This window comes from Lineus longissimus, chromosome 2, assembly GCF_910592395.1.
Source record: "Lineus longissimus chromosome 2, tnLinLong1.2, whole genome shotgun sequence".
Lineage (NCBI taxonomy): Eukaryota > Metazoa > Nemertea > Pilidiophora > Heteronemertea > Lineidae > Lineus > Lineus longissimus.
Window position 1 is genome coordinate 22,197,514 of NC_088309.1, and position 26,035 is coordinate 22,223,548.

The 26,035-nt window shown below is 40.2% G+C and overlaps 3 protein-coding genes across 6 annotated transcripts; 1 reads left to right on the forward strand and 2 right to left on the reverse strand.

Moving 5' to 3' along the window:
• Nucleotides 1-1,565: 1,565 nt before the first annotated feature.
• LOC135482940 (forkhead box protein unc-130-like) lies at nt 1,566-11,304 on the reverse strand. Of its 2 annotated transcripts, none has more exons than XM_064763425.1 (3): nt 10,319-11,304; nt 6,316-6,538; nt 1,566-5,939 (listed from the first exon to the last, which is right to left on the reverse strand). In XM_064763425.1, exon 3 carries the CDS (start codon nt 3,872-3,874, stop codon nt 2,375-2,377), a length of 1,500 nt encoding a protein of 499 aa, XP_064619495.1. In that variant the 5' UTR covers nt 3,875-5,939; nt 6,316-6,538; nt 10,319-11,304; the 3' UTR covers nt 1,566-2,374. The 2 variants fall into 2 exon arrangements, with proteins under 2 accessions (XP_064619495.1, XP_064619494.1); XM_064763424.1 differs by lacking the exon at nt 10,319-11,304 and adding an exon at nt 8,978-9,854.
• Nucleotides 11,305-13,411: 2,107 nt separating this feature from the next.
• Nucleotides 13,412-19,079, reverse strand: LOC135482941 (junction-mediating and -regulatory protein-like). 2 transcript variants are annotated; one of them, XM_064763426.1, is made up of 9 exons: nt 18,997-19,079; nt 17,811-18,760; nt 17,480-17,561; nt 17,086-17,176; nt 16,525-16,690; nt 16,087-16,334; nt 15,820-15,915; nt 14,863-15,382; nt 13,412-14,506 (listed from the first exon to the last, which is right to left on the reverse strand). In XM_064763426.1, the coding sequence occupies exons 2-9, from the start codon at nt 18,673-18,675 to the stop codon at nt 14,286-14,288; spliced, it is 2,289 nt and encodes a 762-aa protein (XP_064619496.1). In that variant the 5' UTR covers nt 18,676-18,760; nt 18,997-19,079; the 3' UTR covers nt 13,412-14,285. The 2 variants fall into 2 exon arrangements, with proteins under 2 accessions (XP_064619496.1, XP_064619497.1); XM_064763427.1 differs by lacking the exon at nt 18,997-19,079 and adding an exon at nt 18,890-18,914.
• Nucleotides 19,080-19,592: 513 nt separating this feature from the next.
• LOC135482943 (calcium/calmodulin-dependent protein kinase type IV-like) lies at nt 19,593-25,965 on the forward strand. Of its 2 annotated transcripts, none has more exons than XM_064763428.1 (11): nt 19,593-19,773; nt 20,425-20,503; nt 20,750-20,812; nt 20,970-21,052; nt 21,843-21,915; nt 22,454-22,492; nt 22,698-22,824; nt 23,197-23,278; nt 23,615-23,738; nt 23,850-24,008; nt 24,833-25,965. In XM_064763428.1, exons 1-11 carry the CDS (start codon nt 19,673-19,675, stop codon nt 24,968-24,970), a joined length of 1,068 nt encoding a protein of 355 aa, XP_064619498.1. In that variant the 5' UTR covers nt 19,593-19,672; the 3' UTR covers nt 24,971-25,965. The 2 variants fall into 2 exon arrangements, with proteins under 2 accessions (XP_064619498.1, XP_064619499.1); XM_064763429.1 differs by having other exon boundaries at nt 24,332-24,964.
• Nucleotides 25,966-26,035: the final 70 nt, after the last annotated feature.

The following is a 26,035-nucleotide window of genomic DNA, read 5'->3' on the forward strand; positions in this document are numbered from 1 at the left end:
ATGGCCTGTTACCACCAGTCAGAATACGATACGGCCGGACACTTTCTCCAGGGGGACATTTTCTACTTCTGCCCTGGAAAGAAAGATGTCAAGCGCGCGCCATTTCGAGAGAATGAGCAAGAAACTTAATCATCAATATGGTTAAAGAATTTCATTCTTCGGTAAGGTCTAGATCATATAATAGTTCATGCTCCTAACCCTGAGTGGTAGAGCTTAAATCCATCCATAAACTGTGGTTTAGTTAAATACCGTATAGTTTATACTCTTTAAGTGGACAGTCAGTCTCCGCTTGCGATCACATCTTCAATGAATGTATTAATTGGCATATCGTAAAGGAGACCATTGGGTCGAACGCATTCGGCTACGCACTGCGAAGATGCGGAACAACGTGAATGTGATGAACTGGTCGATCATCAACATGTCAATCTGGATCTTATCGCGAAGTGCCCTCCCCCTTGGAGTGAAATACTGACACGAGTGCCCCACCCAGTGCCATTATGGGATTTCATCCGGCGGAGACATTGTCACAACCTGTTCAGGAAATGTCGCTATGGCTACAAATGCATAAACGTACATAGGACTCAAGTCATAGTCCTTGACTGGCTTGTTTCAGGAAGAGTATAAAGCAAACAGTGTCCAATGCTTCCCCTCGTTAGTTTTTCCACTATACCATAACACAGAATTTCCGGGCAGAATTACCTGTTAATCTTTTTTTTGTAAATAATGAGACCAAAGCAGGAGGAAAAAATTTATCAATATTTCATCTCTCTTGAAAAAGTCAATATCATAGTATAATGTGACTGCATTGCCGAAGTACAAACATTAGATACGTTAGTGACTTAAATTGTCACGGCAACGCCGTAATGTACCACATAAACAATTCAGCAGAGCACAACAGCAACATTGGACGGCCTTGTTTGAGCACCATCACGGAAACATGTAACGACCAGTTCTTTTGGTAAATTATGTCCGTGGGAACTGTTACAGTGGCCACGAGTAGGATCGGACGTACGGTTTAATGGGGCTGATGGAGTAAAACCGGCCAGGAAAGTCCCCAACGCTCTAAATGGGATGATGGCGGAACAACTTCTATAATGATCTCACAGAAAACTTTCTGGTCTCAAAGAGCATTAATTAAATTAACCCCTGATAACCCACAATGCTATTTTTCCCCATCTTGGTCGATATCATGGGAGTGAAACAAAGCCGAACTGTAACATGTGTGTCGACCAGGGGCCCCATCTGAATTCATGTATTTCGAAAAACTCGGGCGGGGGGGGGGGGCGAATAGTCACACCTCGACCTCCAGACAATAGTGTGGTCCATATTGACGCTCAATACTTGCGTAGTCGCTCCAAGGGGATATTCTTCCAGGCTATGTATAATATAGATCCTTTTTGGGACAAGACCAAGTTTGGCTAATTCAAAATACAGAATGCAGGCCCTACTCACTAGCTAATTGCGAGTAGAGTAGTTTCTGTATTTTGCCCGAGGTATCACCGAAAAGTTAAAAAGTGAGATAGAAATTTAATTCAATGCAATTGTAAAACATTTATTGCCGAGATCAATGAAAAATAAAACATACAAAATACATATCGGAACGAAAGACAAACACATATCATCCACATTCTGTGGAGCAAGTAAAGTGAAGTCGTCGTCTTATACATCAAATTAATTAACTAATATATAAATAGATACATCAATTAATTGCTTCAAATTGTCACTCTTAAGTCGTCACGAAGGCCCACTACAGATGCCATTAAATGGCGCTACCAAAAACCATGCGATATTTCGTCGCAAAAATAGTCGAATTTCTTTTACCCATTTTTAGGTATTTTTGGTCGTCAATGTATAAAAATCACCAACAGTATCATAGTTGGATTGTCTATGTTGAATTAATACGAATGATTATTTTCAAGTCGTAAAATTAATTAAATTGTTACATATCTCCAACTTGAACAAAGCACATATCAAAAGCCCACACATTCATTGAGCAATTTCTCACTTTCAAACTTAATTAGCATAATTGTTTAGCACGGTGATTTAGCACAAAAGCATGTTCAAGTTGGAGTTGTCGTGGGTTTTGAATGAAAGTTGAATTTTGGTTATACTTGTGAAATGTAAACACGATACTTCTAGTAAATGAAGTATGTTAAGACCAATTGTATTCTGGTCGTCTTAATTATTATCCACTCTATCGAGCTGGTCATGATTTTTATGAATCTTCAAGAAACTTTTTAGCAGAAGATACTTTGTCGAATGAACATCAATATCAATTAGATACATTGTGGTTTGTAATCGAAAGCGTTCATAGCTGAACTTGTCGAATGTCTTGAGATCACTTTCAAAGTCAGTGGTATCCATGTTTTGTAAATTAGCACGAATAGGCACAAGCGTTCGAGTTTATCGCAGGCTTCAAGAGTCCTCTGTTGACACCACTGTAGTAATTTCCGTTTGAACCGTAAGCGTTGTTCTGGACGTTCCATGACGTAGGATTGTAGGCGAGGTTAGAGCAATTTCCTAACGATGTCGTATTCGTCGATTGACCGGTGTATGCCATGAGCAGGCTGTTCGTGGGTACCTGATAGGAGTAGCCGTTTTCTTGCGATCTGTAAGCGTTATTGGAAGCATTCACGTAAGCAGTATTGCCGTGGGTCCCGAATGTAGTGTCCACTTTCAAACTCCCGTAATTCGTAGGTGATATATTGGTGTACGACGTCGGAGACACGCTGCTGTATGACGGAGGCGTAGGAGACATGGACGCGTTGAAACTCGGTGGCGATGAAGAGTTGAAACCAGTCGGAGAGGAGGTGTTCAACCCTGTAGGTGACAAACTGCTGTAACTCGTTGGCGACAAACTGTTGGCAGGCGAAACGTTGGTAGACGCATTACGCGGCATGACGTAGTTTGGCGTTTGTTGATTACTGGTATACTGCATCGTATTCCTGTAGCTGGAGTATGGCGTGGCGTAAGGGTGGTAGTTATTCCTGGCGACATGACTGGTACCCATCGGAACGTATGGAAGCGTCTCCTTCTTGTCGACAGGCAATGTGCTGATCATGGCTTTCATTCCACGTCGAACTCGTTTTCTCGCTTGTCTGCGGCTGTAGTCACCTCTGGCAAACTCCTCCACGCAGGTGTGATGGATGCTCCAGTAGTTGCCCTTGCCGCCCTCGCAGCGGCCACTCTTGATGAAACACTCGTTCAGCGACAGGTTGTGACGGATGCTGTTCCTCCAGGCCCTCTCGTTGTTGTTGTAGTAGGCGAAGTTGTCCATGACGTACTGGTAGATGTCCCCAAGTATCATGCGTTTCTGTGGCGTGCTCAGTATGGCTTTAGCGATCATGGCGATATAGGAAAACTCTGGCTTGTCATCCTTCTTGGGTTTCTCATTGTCTTTGGCAGTGGTGTAAGTAGGCTGTGAGAGTTTCTTCTCCAAGGCGGCGAGTGCGTCTTCAACATTGTCCTCGGACGAGCTGCTCGTCTGTCTTGAGAGTGGAGACGAGACAGACGACGGCGGTGACGGGGAGCTGTATTCGGAGCTGATGCTGCTGCGATCGCTGAGGCTATTGGTTCGTCGGACTTTCGTTGGACTCTTACTCTTGGCTGGGCTGATCGGTTCGTAGATAGACAACGGATCTGCAATGCTGTCCGCCATGCATTGGAAGCTCTTGAGATCGTCGATGAACTGGTCCCCGTCCAAGTCGAGGCCGATACTGACTGGAGAAGGTACGATATCATCCACTGGTGAAAGACTTAGCTGATCCATGTTATCCATCGTCGTCGAATCAGCTTGGAAGAGGAAGTCGAAATCGGGAAAGGGCTTCATGGTTGTATCGATAAAGTGTAACTGTAACCTATTCCACCAAGTCATAAGACTGAATGTGGAAGATCGCCTTCGCCCAGGATTAAATACCAGGATTTGACAATTGTTCAGATTTTTAGGCAGGTGCCCGCTGTGTGATCATCTAGTTACCTGTCACCCCGTTACGGGCATGGAGTCCTTGACAAGGTTGATCGACCCCTATTACCTCGTAATTAGGTCTATCCCAGATGAACCGAAATCACCGCTCATCGTATTCATCCTTGATTGATCAGTGGTTTCCTGTTCATGGCTAATTAACTTTGTATTATGCTAATTAACAAGAATAAGTTTAGTTTAATTTAATTTTGTATTATTATTTAATTAACTTTGTATTATGCTAATTAACAAGAATAAGTTTAGTTTAATGTAATTTTGAACCAATTCTCTTAGTCGACTGGCAATTTTGATAACATCACATCCATATCAAAGATGTCAAAATATTTTATGGATGTTGCTCGCTGCACAATATATAGGCGTAAATTTGACGCTTGGAATGTAGCGTAGGCCCAAGAAAAATCTAAGTGGCCTTTAGCCTGCCCGGGCCTTGGTAAAAAAAGTAGGATCTAACAGTGCCTAGAAATCAAGTGTTTGTAGCAAACCCACGCGTTCTAGGAACTCTCGCCACAGGCAGAGACCAACACCGATTTTGCGCGAACCCTTATTCTGAAGTGGAAGTAAGAAATTATCTCTCGGCCCTTTAGTGAATCCCTTTGTATCGTCTTTGGCTACCGCTAAACACGAAATGGCCATTAGATTTGTTCACTTTTACGGACCCGTAAACCAATTATGATATTGTTTTCGACATTTGTACTTGTACTGATAAAAATATGTGAGTGATGCAGGGAAGGTCATACGATTGTGGCTCGTGGTTAGAATTGTTCAAAAGGACGTCTGGTAGACGTAGACTGGTATAAGTCACGATACCGGCCAAAAGCGTTCGAACAAGTAAATTGAAAACAATGTGGAGATGGATTCTCTTCAAAAAATATAATTAAAAAGCAAACTATAAGCGGCGAAATTAAATAGGTGTATAGATGATACGAATAAGAGTTGAAAATTATTTTTGCCAAATACTACACATACAATCATGTACATGTAAATCATCATAAATTATTAAATGTTTCATAGTTAGGGGCCTTTAGTTCATAACTATGATATAGAGTATCTGTTTTCGCTTAATGGTGAATGATAATCACAGGTCGCTCACTATAGCAGGGCTTGTTACTAATCCAATCACACACATCGATAATTAGTCAATTAAATTGACAACCATGACTGATTCGTATTCACTTGTAATCAAGTCAATCAATCAAAAAGATCACCTTATCAATTTATTAAAGAGTTGTCCGCAGAAGGAAAGTACTTTTCCAGGCATAAAAACACGTGCGTTTACATTTTACGAAGTTTTATTGAGGGTTACCTTAACATCACCATGTTCGTGCCTTTTCCTGCAAATTGGCACTGCATTCGAAAACCTATTTGGGTGATTTGTTGCTTGGAATCAATTTTTAAAACAAGGAAAAACAAGTAAGAAACGCGGATGTAAAGCGTAATTTACCGAGGGATATTGATTCGAGTGCATGCGAAACTGCATGGATGCAAACTCAGGACAATTTTTTCCAACTTCTACCAGCCGCGCGGTGCTGATTTGAACTCCTCAAAAGAGTATTGCAAGAGGCTACTGTCATTGCTAGGCGAAAAGCGGATATCTCGAGTAGTTTAGATATTGCGAAAACTGTGGCAAACTAGTGGACATAGTGTTGTCTGTGTAGAAAAACCACTTTGTATATGTCAGGTTGCAGTTTGCATTATGTAGCCGCGGCGACAAACAGTTTCTGGTCTGTGGCAAGCGTAACAGTAGGAACATTCCCTACATAGGAATAGTCCTCCCATATTTTCGAGAAGAGTTTGCATTCCTTGGTATTCGCTGTAAAGGTGAATGCCAGGCTGAGAGTACGACGAGAACATTCAATGGCACATTTGAACTTGGTACTTCCAGCTATTGTGTGGTAATGGAACGCCTTGAAAGTCGAGATACCGATCATCTCAACGTACGTCATTTCACAGTCCGCGTCTGCAAAGAAAAGCGTGGACATGTAAACCTTGTAAAATCTTGTAAAATGATGGCTCTAATTAGTGAGTGGATACAGCAGCTAGTATAGTCAGGTTTTTAGATATCACTGATCCAAGAATACATGTTATCGTGTTCATGCTTGGTGTTCATGTTGTGACATCATCATCTAACTTTGGAGGGACGTGCTCCTAGTTACAGTTGATGGCAACATCCTTCAACCCCAAGTGCTTCTTTCAATGACACGACAATGGGTGACGACCTCTCCCCTCCCCCTCCCCCTCGATCCCCTCACTTCCCGGCCTTGTAGTCTCATGGCATTGTAGAGTCCCCCAACCTGCGTCCTATCTGATTAGAAACTAGTAACGTTTCTCCTCACCAGTAGATGGCATTTTGAGAACATGAGCTCCAATCGCTTCAAGTCTTCCATATGGGTATTTAGTCTTCTTGATTTTGTTGCCGGCTTTCTCAAGTTTTTCATCGTTAAGACTGGCGCCGAGGGTGATGGGATAGGGTCCGTTGGTAAGTTTGTCTGCCCGGTAAGCTGTGCCTACACGTTTACCAGGAACTGGGTGATTGCCAATTACATCTCCGGCTTTCACCTGCGAAGAAAAACGGCAAGGATGCATAAAGGTTGCGCGCAAAAAACGCGGCCCTTTGTTTTTAAATGACCGCGCTGACCTCATTCAACCTCAAACGTTTTTACAACATGTCACCCTCATCATCACCGACTGCGGTATTTGTAGGGTCAAGGAAAGCTGCTCATACGTACATCTCATCACTTTGCGGTGACCATTTATCGGGTTAGAACCTTAATCATATTTTTTTATTTTGTGCAAAACTGTAGAACGGTTGTTTCTATGCTGATGAATTGCAAAGGTTGCAAAATCGGTTGGTTACTTTATCATACTCACCGTATATTAAACCGAGATTTATATTTTATTTATACAGTGGAACCCCAGGGGCTGATGGTGTTCCTTCATTTGGAGCAGAAAAAAAATAAGTGAAAAAGTATTTGGACTCAGCCAAAAAGAATTGGGGGCTGATGATGTTTCTTCATTTTGAGCAGAAGAAAACAATAAAAAAAAAGGGATTTGGACTTAGAATTTTTTTCATCCTTCAGATTTTCATAATTTCAAAATTCTGAAAAAGTCGATGAACTCTTATTATTACCGCGTGCCTGTGATCCGGATGCAAACATGAGGAACGGTGAAGGGACTCGGAACTCAGGAACACGAAATGCAGAGGAACTGCGTAGGCCATTTAGGATTTTTGACTCTCCGGTGGGTGGATGTAACAAATTTAAACGGGAACACCTGGCCTTTAAAAGTCATATTCTGGTCAGTGATAGAACATGCATAATTGCATGCTATACGAATCGCGGGTCTATTATATTGACCACTTAACCTGGGTTGATATTTACATATTGAAAATCTTTACATTTTGAATTATGAAAATGATTAACTGCTAGTGAAACCTATAACCAATGTACTCGACGGTTATGGATTTCAATGAATATGGTGTGGTGTCCGAACAGGCGCTGCCTAACATCTAAAATCCATTAAGAAATCGCATAAATGTATACGAAAATAAAAGGATTTGCATTAGTTACCATCTGTAGATTACAACAAATGATTTCTTAACATTCAATAAGAGTCCGGGTAACCATGGCGACACCGACAGTTTAGTGGTGGTTACCAGTGCATTATTTCAAAGTGTTCGCGGTCGTGTCAGAAAGACCAATAAAAAAACCCAGCACTTCATTAATGGGCAGAGACCTGTATTCATCCGCGACCGGAGGTCACATAGAGCTTATCAAAATGTCAAGTTGTGGTAAATACATGGCTGGGATGGACCAAAGTGGAATTAATTCTCAATCTGTGGTTGATTCTTAATCTACAGAGTCAGGCCATCACAGAAATATGCTTTTTGATAATATATTTAAGAAAATGTGGTCTCACTGGTCAGTTTAGAACTTGTACTTTGACAGGGCCATATCAATGCACCAGTGACGTTTTGATGGATATGGTGTACGGAAATCTTTTTTTCTCAGGCAATCGGTATTGGAATTTTTTTAAACTTTATCATGCTATTGGCAAAGGGTTCTTCTTGACATGCATAAAATTTTGTGCAGATTGATTGGTCCAAGGTGTACTTTTTTTACCAAAACATATGCACAACAATGTACATGTAATGTACACAAGTTTTAATAGAGGACTCTGGCCTAATTGCAATTCGAAATTCAACTGGACAGGTCAAAATTTAAAAGTATTATACGTTTACACACAAGGCATGAGCCGCGCAGTTACCATGCACTTCCACAATTTGGAGAGGACAGGTTCTGTTAGATTAAACAAAGCTCAATATCCTCTCATTGGTTAATGTGTCACATTGATAAGGTGCTGCAATAAAAAGGCTGTTATTATATAGTCTCTCACAAACCGCAGGGGATATCCAGACTCTGTGGCAGTCGATTATTGACAAACTCGCACAGAGACGAAATTACGCTACCGACTCCGCACCCCAGCGCAGTGTGAGGCTTTAGACTCCTCTGTCATGCCGACATGTACAGTCTATGTCGTCCATTTCGTCATCCTGGTCGTCCTTCCTCTATAGGCTAACTGCGTCCGGAGTGTATGTAGTGTAAATATACGTCAATATTTTGTATCTCTTCCAACTATTTTTTTTTGGCGGAAATGACGAATATATAGATTAACAAATATTAATGGTATCCGTTAGCTTTTCAAGATGGTGGTTATTACTTGTGGATACTGAAGACGTTGTGAGGTACAAAATCAGCGTCTCTATATAGAGTCAAGATTGAATTATTTTATTACTGCCAACATCTTGAAGCTACAACAGTGGAAATTCACAAAATTCTGAGTGCTCGTGGAAATGACCAATTGTTCTCCCTTATGGGTATATATCTGGATACTACAAGTTTTCCCAGCTAAGGTTTACTCAAACATGGTCAATTTTAAACCTTTAGGCCTTGACGAAGTGCATGCACCTGGACGGCATTCAACCCAATAATAGCATACCTTTATTTCCTCCTGGAATCCAACAGAGTGATTCCTCTTCGCATTCGTCAGCAGTTTTGTCTTTTTCACAATCACCCAATCACCCGCGCTGTCCAGCCTCCACAGATCCAAATACAATCCTATTGCTTCTATCGCATTCTGGTAGACTGTCCAACCAAGCAGGTATCCATCTGCATCGATTTTAAACTTATTTCCATAAAAGACGATCAAATTTTCACCATGATAACCAGCTGTTCCGATATCCTTGAGGGTCATTCCAATGAATTCAGTACTTTTGCAAGTGGTCCCAGAACCAACCGCAAATAGGAACAACAAAAAGGAAAGACTGACGATTACTTTTTTATGATAGATGGGAGTATTTCTGTGGTCCGCCATTTCGTCTGCTCCAAATGCTACAGCTTCTTTGTTGTTGTGCCTAACAGTCTTACCATGTTACACCCAATCCCTTCGACAATGTTCGAGTGTGACCAAATATATATGCCCATATAAATTAGTGAGAAACTTCTAAAAAATAAAATCACAACGGACCAACAACCGACAACCCGTCAGACATTGGAATCCAATATCGAATGTATCCAACAGCTTTCAAAGACAAATTGCCGTTTAAAGCCCTGGCAAAGAAAGACTAATAAAATTCTGGGCGTATGGCTTTCACCCACCCCTGCAATGTACAGCACTCCCTACCAGTCTTGACACTGCAGCTAGGATGCGCTGATTTCGTACCTTCGTCACTGTGCGAATTGACAATAGAACTGAGAGCAATATGGATTCCTTCGGGACTACAGCACGTGTTGGACGACTTGATAAAAGGGTGAACTCAGCCTTTGTTTTAATTGCATGAGTAACATTGGGTGTACCATCAATAATCATTAAACATGTATGTAAGTATGTCCCCCGTATTCGCTTTCAACTCATCCTGAACTTCAGGCCAACACTCGGCACTAACCAGCTTCCAGGATGCTTTTTCGACTGGGCCAATATAAAGTTTGGTGGAGATTGGTTCTGGTTTGGTTCCAAGTGGCCCGTTTCTGACTTTTTCCCTTGAACCTTGACCCTCCGGTTGCAGACTTGTACTAAACCTAGCCAAAAATGCCAAGTTTGGAGAAAATCGGTTCATTAGTGAGGTGGTAAATATATATTGTACCTGTGCGTCAAATTTGGGCCAAGTGATCTTGGATCAACATTGACACATACCGAGTTTGGACGAAATCGGTTGGTTATTGCCTGTGTGCGTAGTTTGGACAATATCACCTTGACCTTTGTCCATATGACCTTGACCTTTGACCTCGTCAACCTCCTAAAAAGAGTGAGGGGCTTTTAGCTTCAGTATGATTGGCCTACCTTGATTTCCTCCTGGAATCCGACAGAGTGATTCCTCTTCGCATTCGTCAGCAGTTTCGTCTTATTTACATTCACCCAATAACCCGCGTTATCCAGCCTCCATATATCCAAATACAGTCCTCTTGAAACTTTTTCATTCTGGTAGATTGTCCAACCAAGCAGGTATCCATCCTCATTGATTTTAAACCTATTTCCATAAAACACGATCAAGTTTGGACCATGAGGAGTAACTGTACCAGTACCAATATCCCTAAGGGTCATTCCAACGAATTCCGTGCTCTTGCACATGGTTCCAGAACCATCAGAAAAAAGGAACCAAAATAAGAACAGACTGGCGATTCCTTTATCCATGATGGACCGATGCAAGAGATTCATTTTCATTTTTGTCATTGTGGTACCTTTTTCGACTGGTAACATTCAGATGGTCAGTATTTAATTTATTCGCTATATTTTTTTGCAAGTATTGTCACCACGGATATTCCCAAAACCAATACCATGCGGCAAAGAAAAATCTGTCCTTTTCCAAGGAATTTAGAGCTATACTACATCGCCACTCGTCTACTTTCTATAACTATAAAGCGTGTTTCTTTTAACTTTGCGCCCAACAACCTCTAGGAAACCGACGGCCAAAATGACAAATGAGAAATTTGACAAAAGTATTTAATATTGAAAGTATCCAATAGCTTTCAAATCCGCATGGCCTTGAAACAAGTCATGATCACAAAAGACGAATCACCCTCCGATAGAATCACCCTATAGAATCACCTTAGAATCACCTCATCAATACAACGACAACAAGTGACCTTGCATCAGCACTCGCGGACCAATGTATTTGTTCGGGACGTGAATTGGCCGACATGATAAATTGATACATCCTCGATCGCATGCCAGAGGTTTTTAACCTGCCCCTCTCGATATTTTTTGGGATAGAGGAGTGGAGAAAAAAACTAATTCTCAGGATGTCGCCATGGTCAGCGTTTCAATGGTTAGGCTATTAAAAATGTTAAGGGGGGACTATAGGCAGGAGCACTGAGGTGTCTTCAGGTGGCTATATGCACAATAAGGCGTTGTGTCATGTTGATTCAGCACTAGGTACAAGCGCGGATAGTTTTGATGTACTGTGAGACGGGACCCATGGCGACTTCACGTGACTTTATCTTGCCTGCCTAGGCACTGCCTATAGAGTCCCTTTAAAGTACCGGTGAATTATTCAGAATGCATATTTGAATATTTGAATGAATATTTTCCACTGATAATTGACGGGCTGATTGATCACGTCCGCACATTACTACCCATCTTTCCACACCAGCGCATTTGTCGGTCATCCCTCTGCAGTCGTCATCCGTATTTCGTCGCCAAAGGCAATACATGTATTTAGATCCATTACATTCGTTCTAAAAATTACAATTATATGATAACATGATAATTTGACGAAATTAAAAAAAAGAGTTAATGTGGCAGTAATGGCAATGCCATTTGTGCAAATTATAAGGTCGATATGTGCATGGCGTCTTCACTACTGACGGGAGACAATGGCGGGGAACTAAGATCAATGGCATCCACATTTTGCCATCCGCGCTGATGTTGTCATCAGCTACCAGTAATAAATCTAACAACTGGTCATATGGAATATTCCCCATTCAATGTAATACACGTACTTGCTTTTTTGTGTCAATGGAGGATTTATGCGGCCTCTGGTCACATCGAATGGTTTTTCTCCTGTGTGAATACATTTTGCGTCAAGGGTGCATGCATATGGATTACTCAGGATGAGATATACAAGTGGCCTTTCCTAGTCACATTTAGTGATATTGCTGTTGTAACGATCCACTGAATATGAGCCCCGCTTGCTGGCCCTTAGTGCTGAATGGCACTATTCTCCATTTAATTATTAGCTTCTGCGTCAAGGGAGGACTATTCAGCTGGGTCAACACATCCCACATCCAATGGTTTCTATCCTCTATGGATACATTTTGCGTCAGGGGTGCATGGACCATTAAGCAAGTGACCTTCAAGTGGTGCTTGCAATTTATACCCCTGTACGAATGCAAACAAGTTTATTTGCCTCAAATAATGTGATAGTCAGGTCAGATTAAATGATTTATCTCCTGTATGAATACATTTTGCGTCAACTGTGAGCTGCCCCCGCTTGCTAGCAATAGTGAATGGCAATATTCCCCTTAACATCTTTGCTTTTTTTCGTCAAAGGAGGATTATTCAGTGTTTGGCCTTTAACACATCCAATATTTTTTCTCCTGTGTGAATGCATTTTGCGCTTGTCATCATGGGACCAGCAATTAGTCTCTCGGGTGATATTTCTTCTATAATTATATTTGCATCAATTGTGCATGCGCTATGATCTGGTGACATTAAGTCGGACCAGACTGGTCGGACCATGTTGGATTGACCTGGCATACTGGTATCCCGGGACTGGCCTGACGACTGCAACAGCTTTCGGTGCATTATGACCCCATACAGCAAGTTGTTGTCACAACAATGCCACAGCCTTTCATAGTAACAGTCCTCAGTGATATTGTCACAACCAACAACTAGTTTTTAGAAACAGTGTCACAGGCTGTTACGGAGGTTGTCCTTGAGACCATCCAGCAAATTGGAAGGACAATACCACTGATATTGACCAATGGCTTCAGTTCAGTCCCAAGAGTTCGAGTCATTGTCATAGCCAATTCTTCTTATTGATTAGATGCATTTGCATTCATTTCTATTTCAGTGTTAGATCACCTTGGTGGCAGCACAGTAATGTCTGCATGTCTAAATATGGTTGTGAAATGGGCCGGATTTTGCCAGTATTAATCACAACCTGGGAGAGATTACCAATTGGTATCGACACTATCACAACCAATGCAACTTCATACATACAGTCTCATAGCAGAGACTGTCTGAACAAAGTTTAGTAAGGAGCCGCAGTGGTGTAGAGGCTCTGGTTTCCGCCCGGCAGTACGAGGTCCCTGAATCGATCTCCAATGACAGTGTGAGACACCGGCAATTATCGTTAACCAATTCCACCTCACAAAAACCCTAAGCATCAGTACATCAGCAAGGTAATAAATGACGCAACATTAACTATTTCATGACAGTGATTTGCTCTATTCTTGCGAATTATGTATTTACAAAATAAATTACCCGTAGAAGTACATGCAAAACAAAACCTTCTACAAAACTAACCTCAAATTGATCAGTTGGAAAACTTCTCACTAGCATTAGAACTTTTCATATAGTTTGTACTGCAATACGATTTTGATCAATTCCTTTTCGGAAAAATGTGACCTATGACCTTGGCAACCCCATTTCTGTCTAAGTGTCAAGTGCCCAAAAGGACATACTCAGTATCATTTTATTAGCGAAAATTTTAGATGAAACTTTATCAATAGTCGCTGCTGCGCTGCAAAGATATGATAAGTGAGATGACAATGTCCTTTATATGTAAACATATATATTGGGATACAGGTTGAATTGCACGAAAGTTACCACTGATGACAGTGATCTTCCCCGGAATGCTCTCTCCACACTTTTATGGTAACAAATAAGTCATGAAACTTAAGAGGTGAAGGGCATAACACTACTATTGCCACCTATTAGTATTGCTTTAAAACAGGGCCACAGATAAAATGCCCTCCAGTTTCTTTCATCACTTCTATGCACAGTGAACTTCCAAATTTGATTCCATTCACACAAATATAACAGAAACCTGCAATTTAAGCTAAATTACATAAAATACTTAATTCTCCATTCTCTCATAATGAAGCTTTGAAGGCTATAAATTATCTGATATTTACAAAATCTAATTCAATCATCAAAGTCACAAACAGATGCACCATCTTTCTCATCTGAAGACACGTTTTTGTGTTCACCAATTGTCCTGCCAATGGTGGCGAGTCCTTCATTATCTTCTTGAATAAAAGCTCAGATAAATGATTGATACAAAGCAACAGTCTTCAGAACCAAATCAGTCATCAAAGTCACTGTCAAATGCACCATCCTCCTCATCTGAAGACGTGTTCGTATGTTTACCGATTCTTGTCAGCGCATCCTGTAACACTCGAATGTGTTCATCGCTGGCTGACGGCATCGAGCTCTTCATCCTCTCATCCTCTTCATCACCTGTGTGAACTTTACGGAGTTCGACACCTTGACGGATAAGAGCCATCATGTCATTCACAGGATCCACTGCAGAATAGAAAAAAGGGTTCAATTTATGACCACACACACACACAAAGAGATATGCAATTAACCTTGTTTGGTGATGCTGAATGCAGTGTTTTGCTATACCTGGTGAAGTATCTTCTCCTTACGGTAATCTGAATGCCAGTTACATGTAACTAATTACATGCAGTAGGCTGAACATACGCACTCTGAATTCCCTTTTATAAGATCAGACAAACTATACACTTTTCAGAAAGACAACAATAGAGGCAAGAAATCAACATTTGTCACTGACCTTATAAAGTAATAAGTAATAAGTATTTTTAGGCTTTTCTGCTATTTGGATACTCTTGAGACCTGAAGTGAGGAAAGACTCTCACCTGACTTTGGTTTCTGCTTGGCATACGATTCTGCACTCCCAGCACGGCGTAACTTGGATTTCATGTCGCTGATATTCTTAGCATCAATTTGAAACTCTCTTGAAGGCTTGACATTTTCCTGGACTGTTTCCAGGGGTTTGTTATCCTTCCGCCATGGTGACTGTTTGGGTGGTACTGGCAAGGGCGGAGGCATGGGTGCCTGTGGGGCAACTGGAGGTGGGGGTGGGGGAGGAGGGGGTGTTCTGCTTGGTGAGAAAGTTGCTGGTGTTGAAGGTGGTGGAGGTGGAGGGGGTGGAGGGGGAATCTCTGATGAAGGGGAGAAATTTGCAGGGGTTGAAGGTGGGGCACGAGGGAAGGGGCTTGAGATGACTGGAAGACTGCCATGATCAGGTGTGTCGGTCCCTCTCTCCGTCTCTATGGTAAATGTTGAGCTATAGGCACCACTATCCACCATAGACATAGGTTGACCAGGCTGGCGTTGGAATCTTGTTGGCCTCAGAGGCGGGCGACTCGGATATTTCTGGAAAATGAAAACGAACTCATTACTCACATAACAGGTTGCACTTCAATTAAGCCGATTCATAATCTGCAATTATCCATCTAAGGGAGACAACAGGTAAATGCCAGTTGGGCCAGATTAAGCTTCACAAAGTCTGCGATAGGTGTCTGTACTATCTAACAGTACATCGTCACACTCTTGTCTGAGGAACATTGTTTTAGGTTATCACCCTTCAACACTTTCAAGTGCTTCTAAACTGCTATAAAGAGAGGTAACTAACTCTGCAACCATTCCCTCCTTACTCATTGGGTTCAAGTCTTGTTCTCGCCTGGCCAAACATACTTATCTACTTTTCGTATACAAAGTTAGATCATAATGATACAATATGATGCCTGGCCAAACATACATCTACTTTTCGTACCCAAAGTTAGATCATAATGATATAATATGATGCTCACCATTTTGTATTGCTTCAATCTTTCCAGGGTTTTCCTTCTTTCCTGCTGAATTCTTTCTTGATTTTTCTGTTGGTCATCTTGCTGCTTTTCCTTTTTCTGCAAGAACAAAACAGTAAACACGTTAAAAAATGTTTTCCTCTGGCCTGAAAAGATACTGCTTTTTTCTTGATCGATGAAACCTGTAGGCCTAGGCAAGGTCGCGGCTGCAAATCACCCCCCTTTTAAGTGAAAGGTGTTGAAGGACAGTCCCTTTACTTCTTCACTCACCACTGTTATTGGTCGTTTCTTAGTCTTCTTCTCCTTTTCCTCTACCTTCTTCTTCTTCTTTTCCGCACGATCTTGGATGATTTTCTTTTTCTTATTTCTGATATTGGCTCGTCTCCTATAGATGGCACTAAGCTTTTGTTTGATGGCTAAGACCCTTGGATCAGTTACTTTCCCAGCTGGTTCATCTTCCGGACTCAGCTCTTCTTCATCCTCCACGGCATCATAAAAGACAACCTCTTCTTCGCTTTCTGAAATATCAATATGATAGATGACAAGTAGGGAATCACCATCTAATCTAGAATATAATAGGAATCAAATGACAACTTGGCTTAACATGAGTTGGATTGGATGCGGAAGACCACAATTCATAAATAGTGATAGGTTGACCAGGATAGTAATAAGTTGTAAAACTAGCACTATGGAGAGTCAAACTAATACCTTTGATTGCATTCTGTATAACTTGTAACCTAAACTTCTGAAAATGCTCTTCTTCCTCTGTGATCCGTAAATGGGTGTCGTACACCTTCACTTGCCAGTCATAGACAGACTTTTCCAACTTTTCAAGTCTCTGTGAGAAATCGGAACCTTCTTCCAGACTGGCAATCTGTAACAGCAACACAGGACACAGAAGGATTACAAGAGGACCATTATAAAGGATGGGAGGGGTATTTGAGATAACTATTTCTACAATAACTGGAGTAAACAACCTTTAATACTTGTTCCGTACGAAGGGAGGCTACAAAAGAGGCTCACATGGGTTTTGGTTTCTTGACACTTCAGTTATGAATGGCAGCTTCACAACTTCATATCCTCGACCTTTGCAAGACTGTTTGCAGTGGTTTGCAAGGATTGTCCAGCTGGACAAACAATAACGACAAAAGTGACTTCTGCGCCACAGTGTGGAGACTGGCTTCACAGCTTTATATCCATGCAGTGTTTGACCAAATAAGCCATACTGATATTTGCAAGATCTTGATTAAGACAGCTGCCTGGTCTTACCTCCTGTTTGAGCTTATCTCTCTGGTTTTCACAACGTTTCTTTTCAGAATGTAACAACTGTTGTCTCTCCAGAGACAAGTCTTCCTCGACCCTAAAATGAACAAAAACATTTTAGAAATATATTGAATTTGAAGCTAATTTTCAAGTCAGCAGCAATCCATTTGATCAATTACCACTATGATAGAGCTTTCAATTTTACAGTGAAAAATTGAGATAATTGGTGTAAATAGCAAAATAGGACAACGAAATTCTACATGTTGGATGAAATGTACCTGTGCCTCAAATCTACAACAATGAATCTTATATGAAACGACTCGACTCTATCCTTTAAAATCAAAACTAGGAGACCTGACAATTTTGACAAATCATTAAAACAGCTACAGGGGATACTTACCTTTCCAACCTTGGTCTGCCACTAAGAACAAATGCAGATTTTCCAAAGCTGTCTTTGTCACACAGTAAACGAGCTTTGACATCTGGAAAGGCAATACATACATCACCAGTCATAATGTTTGCGCCATGTGATGAAATATTTTCAGGAGTTCAAGCTTTAGTGAAGTACGCACGGAGAATTATGCAGGGAGAAAAAGGTGTGCAAACAGGTTAGTAAACTATTTCTTAAAAAAAGAAACTGACAAAATTGCTGTTCCTCTCATTTAAAGTCAACTTGTGACAGAATAGCTAGAAGAACATGTAAGCTACTTACAACTTCTACTAATGCTTACCTTCCAAAATTTCTGTAGACTTTGTGTAGTACTTGATATAGACTTCTTGAATCATGTCCAAAGCCTGCGAATAGTGTGCCTGCCATTCAGTAAACATAGCTGCGTACTCGGCCTTGACACGATTCCCAATATTAGGATTCTTTAATTGTCTCTTAGCTTCTTGGACCTTGTTATAACTAACTTCTCTCATGTCTAAAAACGGCTGTAGTTGGTAGTTATAAAGTCTTGCCAAAGCTACGTTGAGTTTAAACAAAGTCTCATCTTCTAGACTATACATTTCTGACATATCTAACATATTGATCGAACCATCTCGCAAGAATAAGATACTGCGCAATTCCTCTTCAGCACGACTGACTGCCTCATCATACTGTCGCTTCTTAAGCTCGCTCACATTTTCAAAATACTCCTCGTAAGTATGAGTCTCAAAGAGCGTTGACACAAGCAGAGACTGTCCACATATTTCAAGGGCTATTTTCAGAAACATTTCAATTAATTCACTGACGTTTTCTGGTGGCAACTCTGGAGTGCTAAACATAGCCATAAGACCTCTATGTTCTTGAGGAAGTTCAGGGAGATATGGAGATAAACTTGGGTGCACTAGGCATAACTGTTCATGAATGCAACGTAAATCTCTAAATGAATACAATCCAGACCATCCAACGATTTCCGTATCGCTGGCTACTCGAGCACCTTCACGAGCAGTGACAGCGATCTTCTCCTCAACTTCATTATAAGCAACAATAAAGCTCAGCTTGCTGTGCTTTTCTTTTTCAAAGAATGGATGCTCTTTGATTGCTACCCAATCTTCTAAGCTGTCAACTTGATCAAATGTGAACTGCGTCACAGTAGACATTGTGGAAGCCATCGTGTGGGACTAGGTGTGGGAGTAATGCCAGCGCACGTCTTGACTTATGGAAAACGTTGGTTCTTTCAACAACTCTCAACTGCGTCTGAAGAGAGAAAGGCATGAGATGGATTATAGTTACACAATCTGACTGACACCGACAGTGACAATGTACTTTCAATTTCATCATCATCATCATCTGTACATGTACTACTGATGTACATCCAATACATACCACTTCCAGTACCACATATTTTATGCAATTTCTTTACACTTAGGCCAACCAAATCAGTACCAATAACAAGATAACACCGTAGTTTAGAATTTAAACTTTATAATTACCATTTTATTCAACGCTACGCCATTTCTATTTGTATTTTTGAAGTGGGTTTCCCCAATGTGAAATCAATCGACTTGGCTATTCTTTACTCAGTGACCGATAGTTTAAATATAGAATCTAATTCCAATCAAATAGTTAATCAGGCAGTGTTCGTCACTCAAGTTTCACACGAATCCATGATAATGTCAATTTATGAAATTTCTAGTGTTATTTTGGAATCTTATCAGCCAAACAATATTCAGATATCAAATTTCTAAAGTTTGGAGGAGTCCCTGATATGACGTAATTGTAAGTCAAATAATTTTGGCGCCAATTGAAGTTTTCCTAATTTGAGAGAAAAATATTGCAAACAATAATAAAAACAGGTAAATCATTATCAGTAGAGGTGTAAATTGTTGAAAATTATGTCTCTATAAATAAGGTAAAGCAATAAACTTTAAAATATTCATTAATTGCTCTATAGCCTAAAGAAACGTTTTTATTACACTTTTTCACAACAATACAGAATGTAAACCTTGTTACTCGGAGTCTTATCTTACACACAAATGTACAGCAGGTGCCCGACTCTAATCGTTCACCTAGCGATGAGGTTATTGGTTGTCAATATACACAGCCTGGGCAAGTTTGGAAGGGACACTCTCTAAAAAACACCGTATTTCACCTGTTTCCTCACTCAAGATGCCGAAGCCGAAGGACTGTGGTCAAGAATATTGGATAAGGGAAAGCAAAAAGGATGTAGAGTTGGAAGCTGTTTATGACATTGATAAAGAGCTGGGAAGGTTAGTACTGGTAGGATAGGAAGACTGAATCAGTGAATCTGATTCCTTCTAAGTTTCTTGCATCCCATACAAATTTGTCAGATACATAGTGCCATACACCATGTACACTGGATTTGAACTGGGTCTGTGCACAGTAGCATGCAACAGGCCACTGACTCAAGAGTCAGTGTGGGCTAAAACAACATTGTTATGATTGTAAAATGTCCATGACATGATGTCACATTGATGAAGGGTTAGGGCGATGGAGAAGGAACTAAAATCATTTTTATACATCATTGCACCAGTCTTGAGTCTCAAAACAAACCTAAGTATAACGAACACTAGAAGAGATGGTATGATACTATATACAGTCTGGTTTCGCTGCTGGTTTGTTGTGGCCTTCAACGACTTCCTCTGACTGGTGTACAAGGATGTCTATAGGTGCTATTTTGGTAAAATGTAATGCATTCTACCTTAACCCTTCACGGACCTTTCATGGTTAGGCCTACCTACCATGCTTACACTACAGCTCACCATGCCTACTACTGACATGTGATTCAGTGGAGTGTCAGTATCCTGTGCACAGCTGGGAAAAGTGATAGTGCTATGGTTTATTATTGGTCATTGTATATTCCATTAACAAGGTTTCAATATCTATTTCTTCTGTTTCAGGGGTGCTACTTCTGTAGTCTACAAATGCTGTCAGAAAGGCACATCCACACCTTCTGCTGTCAAGGTAATTTCTAAGAAGGTAAGAATTGTTTTCATCAAGATAATAGGGGTAAAGTAACCTGTTACTCTACAAAGGTGCTTAAGTAAAACTTCTTTTCTAAGCAGCCATGGTGGCATAGTGGTAAGGATCTCTGACCAGCTGTCATGAGGTTCCTGGTTCTAATCCCCATTGTTGGAAAATAACAACAGCCTTGGAGATTTTTAAACCTGGGACATTTCAAACCCACTTTCCTCATGTTCATGTACTTTGTATTATCAATTTCAGGAAAACAAGAAAATTGTTCAAACAGAGACAGGCATATTGTTGCGACTCAGTCATCCAAATGTAGTAAGTACTTTTGGTTTCTGGAAATTACCCCGCCGGTAAAATTTTGAGGGGCAGTGAATGTGACACAATATTTCGTGCTATCCTTTTCCCCTTGACCCACTTCCTGATTCTTATCATTGACTACATGTCAAGTTACAATGTGTTTCCTCTATTCCAGATAAGGTTAAAGGAAATCTATGAGAAGCCCACTCAGATTGCCCTTGTTCTGGAGTTGGTGACAGGTGGTGAACTTTTTGACAGGTAAATAAGCATGATGATATAATGGTCACGTATACTTGACCTGTATTGTGATAGTTTTGACTTGGTAAGGTTGGAACAGTTATTATCGATAATAAAAATTTGGAAGTCAAAAAAGTCAAAAATCATCATCATTACCGGTGACGAAACTCTGTTGGATTTTAGCCAGAGGCATACAGCTTTTTTTGCAAGGAGCTGCTAGTGTCAGCAGCCTGACACCTGGAAGCCCTGCTGTTTTCTTGTGCCCCCTGGTTCACCTGGGTGCTCCAATAAGCTACTGCTAACTTGTTATTTCCTGCTTGTCTAAAGACCAAGATTCTCTGTCCGACGAAAATGCCGACTTTCAAAGGTCAGTTATCTATGATACTGGCTTTGAAATCATTGATATTTTACAAATGCTAGATTTTTCTGTGCAGTCTTGCCCCAGGCTCTGTGAGCTTGTCAAACAATTGGTTTATTGATTAACTGATAGATCTTGTAGCCAGCATGTTTGATTAAAATTCTATAGCCTGAGGCATCAGTTCAATCTTAAGTTGTCAGTAAATTATTTATTTGTCAGCACAATGGCTTTGTTTTAACCCTTTCTGGGAGGGGAGAGGAAAAATGCTCCCAAAATTTTGAAACTTCTGGAGAAGAAGCACAGAAATTGAATGATGTTATTGAGGATCACCCATTCACTTCTAAAGGCAAACATAAAATATCCGTAGGTGATACTTTTCAATCACAAGTTACCGAGACACTAGGAATTGAAATATTTGTCAGTTGTAAAATCTATTTTCAAATTTTTTTCCAGGATAGTAAGCAAAGGGTGGTACAGTGAAAGGGATGCAGCACATTGCATCAAGGAAATATTGGATGCCATTGTGGTAGGTACCGCTGAGCATTTAGTCATTTGTCATGGTCTGTAGGGCTTTCCTTATCAAATTAGAGTAGTAAAATCTTTCATTTTCTCTAATATGACTTTCCCAATCACTTAGATCCATCAGTAACCAAAGTTGTTTTCGTCAGGTAAATGCGCTCGTGCTGCTGAAATTATGTATTCTTCTTGAGTACAAGAAATAGTTGTTACCAATAATGCTTGCTCATAGGCCAACAGCCATCCATCCTATATTGATTTTCAACTGAGGTAAAACCAATGAAAATGTATAAATGACCTTTGGGATTTGCTATACAGCATGAGGGAGAGAGGATTGTAGATTGTAAAAAGACCTGATATTGAATGTCCTTCAAATTTCCAAACAGAACTGTTAAGTTCATCTGATATTAATGGATTACTAAGGGAAATTGATTTTTGGTTAATGATGTAACATTTGTCATCTGTTTTTAACCAGTTGAGTTAAAAGTTCCTAAAAAGATTTCGTTCTCACAAAATTCAAACCCAGAAGATTTTTTTCCATGTTTTAGTATCTCCATGACAATGACGTCGTGCACCGAGATTTAAAGGTAAGTTGGCCTGTATGTGGAGAAATCTTTATTCTCATTTAATAACACTGAGTGAATGTGTTTCAAAGGAGATGTGTTGGACAATCACAAAAGAGTCCCATTCCACTGCTTATAGAATAACACTTTTAAAGCCCCTGCTCCAAAGAGTCTGACTACTGAGAATTAAAGATAAAAAAATAAACATTGATGTATTATCTGATTTCAGCCAGAGAATTTGTTATATGAAAACAATGCTGAGAATGCCAAGCTGAAAATTGCTGATTTTGGTCTTTCAAAGATCCTGGAGCATGACGTCAGGATGCAGACAGTTTGTGGAACACCTGGTTACTGTGGTAAGTTTTTTGTACCTAACGTGGACATGTAAACTGTGGCCTTGAACAAATCAAATCACTTCAATGCCATGTCCTTTATATGACAAGTAAAGCCACGGTGGTGAGTGTCTGTATGCCTGGGCAAGCAAACGAATCTCTGGACAGAGGTAGCTGAATCTGGACTTGGCTGAAGACGTATTGCTTACATGGCATGTTACTGTTATAAAAAGCTGACATATTATAGTGAGAGTACATTTTATTTTCAATTTGAGATTTTACCTAACGTGGACATGTAAACTGTTTTTAACCAGTTGAGTTAAAAGTTCCTAAAAAGATTTTTGAGATTTTACTATTTTTTCCTATTAAAATCATCTTCATATTGGTTACTTTCAGCACCAGAGATTCTAGGCTACACTGGTGTACCATATGGTCCAGAAGTTGATATGTGGAGTGTGGGGGTCATCTTGTATATCTTGTAAGTATTAAACACAAGTTACCAGGTTGCAGAAAATTTCTATACCCCTCGCTTCACAATCTCAGAGTGACTATTTTAGAATTCCGTCAGTACAATAGTAAAGTAATCGGACCCTGGTAAAAACTGCAATGAATTGTAAGTGTCTATCGAAACCTCTCTATGTTATCCGAACCTCTCTATTTATTTCACTGTTTCAGTTCAGGTCTTGACCTTAGCTCGGTTTATAGTTCTATTTTGGCAATTGTCATTAGTTGGCATCTCAGATCATGTCAAAGCAAAGCAAACAAGTGTGTACATGATTGATAAGGGTCCTACATAATGTATTCTCTTTTACAGACTCTGTGGCTATGAGCCATTCTATTCAGATAAGGGGTGTGAAAAAGAAATGTTCCATAAGATCTTGAAGGCTGATTATGAATTTGACTTACCATGGTGGGAAGATGTCAGTACAAATGCAAGGGTAAGTTTGAGAAAAAAAAACTCTGAAGATCCCTTCAAAAAGATGTGATAGAACCACAGTATTAAGTCTCTTACTGGGCAAACTTGATGAAACCTTTTTTTCTGACTTCAGGATCTGATTAGTAAGCTCCTTGTGATTGATCCCAAGAAACGATTGACAGCGCGACAGGCAATCAAACACGAATGGGTCCTAGGCCAGGCCACCAAGACAAAGCACATGCAAGTGACGCAGACCAAACTCAAGGAATTCAATGCGAAGAGGAAAATGAAGGTAATTATTTACTTTTCTGTTTTAGGCCCCATACTTTGTAGCCTGACCTGAGAGTGAAGGTGTGGTCATGATAATAAAATTGCATGAAGTGGCCGCCACGCGAAATTAGCAAGATCGAGAGGCAATTTCTACAGTTGTTGGAGACCATTCTTAAAGACTGAGTCCATATACAAATAACACTCATTCAATAGACTGATGAAAAGAAAACATTTGTACGAGTATTGAAGTGGACCCCTCCCGTCATAACCCTCAAAATACTAACTCTTTAATATTTAACCTGTCAGTTCTACTTTTGATAATCCTAATCTCACACTTACTTCCAGGCTGTTACCGATGCTGTTCTTTTTACCATAACTCAATTGTCAGGCATGCCAGAGCGAAGTCAGAGTGATCTCTCAAATGAACAGTCTACCAGTCAAACAAGGATGGATACAGATCCTGTGGAATAAATGGACATTTAGATTTCAAGGCGAAATGGTATCCAGGGTGTCAAAGTTTGGTCATTGTTCCAGACCTTTTAAACCCTGCTTTGTCATAATCTTAACAATACCTTACTTGCAGGCTATCAACGATGCTATTCCACCCTTTTTTTTACCATAACACAATTGTCAAGTGCCCCACAGTGAAGTCAGAGCGATCTTGCATACGGAGAGTCAAGCATTTGAACAGTGATGAAGACGGAACATATGGACATTTAGATGTGAAGGCCGAGTTTCATCCAGGATTTCAGAGTTTGGTCATATTGCCCTGGCCCTTTAACCCTTTAACCTGCTAGAGGCAGCTTTTGCATGGTAATCCTACATGTAACATTCCCTTACTTGCAGGCTGTTACCAATGCTGTGCTTTTTACCGTAACTCAATTGTCCAGTGCCCCGCACAGAAGTCAGAGCGATCTCACACATGAACAGTCCAGCAGTCAAATGATGATGGAGATAGAGTCCGGGGAACAAATGGACATTTAGATCTGAATGCAAGGCGGCATTCAGGGTGTCAAAGTTTACACATTCTTTTCCTGCTTCACCAAATCTCCAACTAGTGAGTTTTAGGGCTGTGATAATGGCCTGTTTTTTTCAAGAATTGCCTACGCACTATAAACCTTCCCTAACGTGACTTTGTTGCATACCAGGATTTCTGAAAGCAGAATTTAGGGAACTTCCTGTTGTATTGTCCAATTAAAAGTGCCAAATTCTGCACCGGTAGCGTGTTCAATAGCAATGGGATAATCAAATGGCCATCAGGGAAACTTTCGGTCAATTTAGATCTTGTAAATTCCATAAGAGATTGCACTTTGCTTTATAGGGCCTACTAATACTGATAGAATGCTCATACAACAAAAGGTATCTGGAATGTGATGCAACAAATTAACATAGTGGACATATGTTGTTTTAAAATATCAAAGACTGACACCGTAAGTCAAACATTTAGTTTCTAGCTCTACCACTAGACACGCTGATCGGGAAGAAATGAGTGATCTCCATCTCTGATGAATTGATGATACTTGGGGTCTCTATTAAAAAGAGAGAGGAAATGTTTCCTAGACACAGATATATCAACAGTAACGGTAGTTGTAGTTGCAGTGAAAATCTTTGTTAATGTTTGAATAGAAGGCTTGTTCCTCTGTGTGGGACTTATTGCCTACTGACAGGACTGAGGAACTTATATTTCCTGTGACGTATTTTGTAAAATTGTTATCAAATTACAAGATTTGAGGGTCAGACTAACTACAAGTGTTTTTTTCGAAGTGAGGGACCAAATATATTCTGGGGCATTGTTTGAATCAACATTTACTTTATTTATTCATGTGACTGTAAATACAGAATTGTCCGTCCATTTTATCATTTCATTTGGCTTGACTGTTTAAAAACAAAATTTATTTATGTTAATGTATGTTCATAATAATGTAATGTATTCTTATTTTGTGATTTTTTACGAAAGAATAAAATGGCTTCTATGTTAAACCTCATATATTATGTTGGGTTCCTTTTTGAGACCTTATATCATTGTGCTCCAAGTATGAATTTGAGACC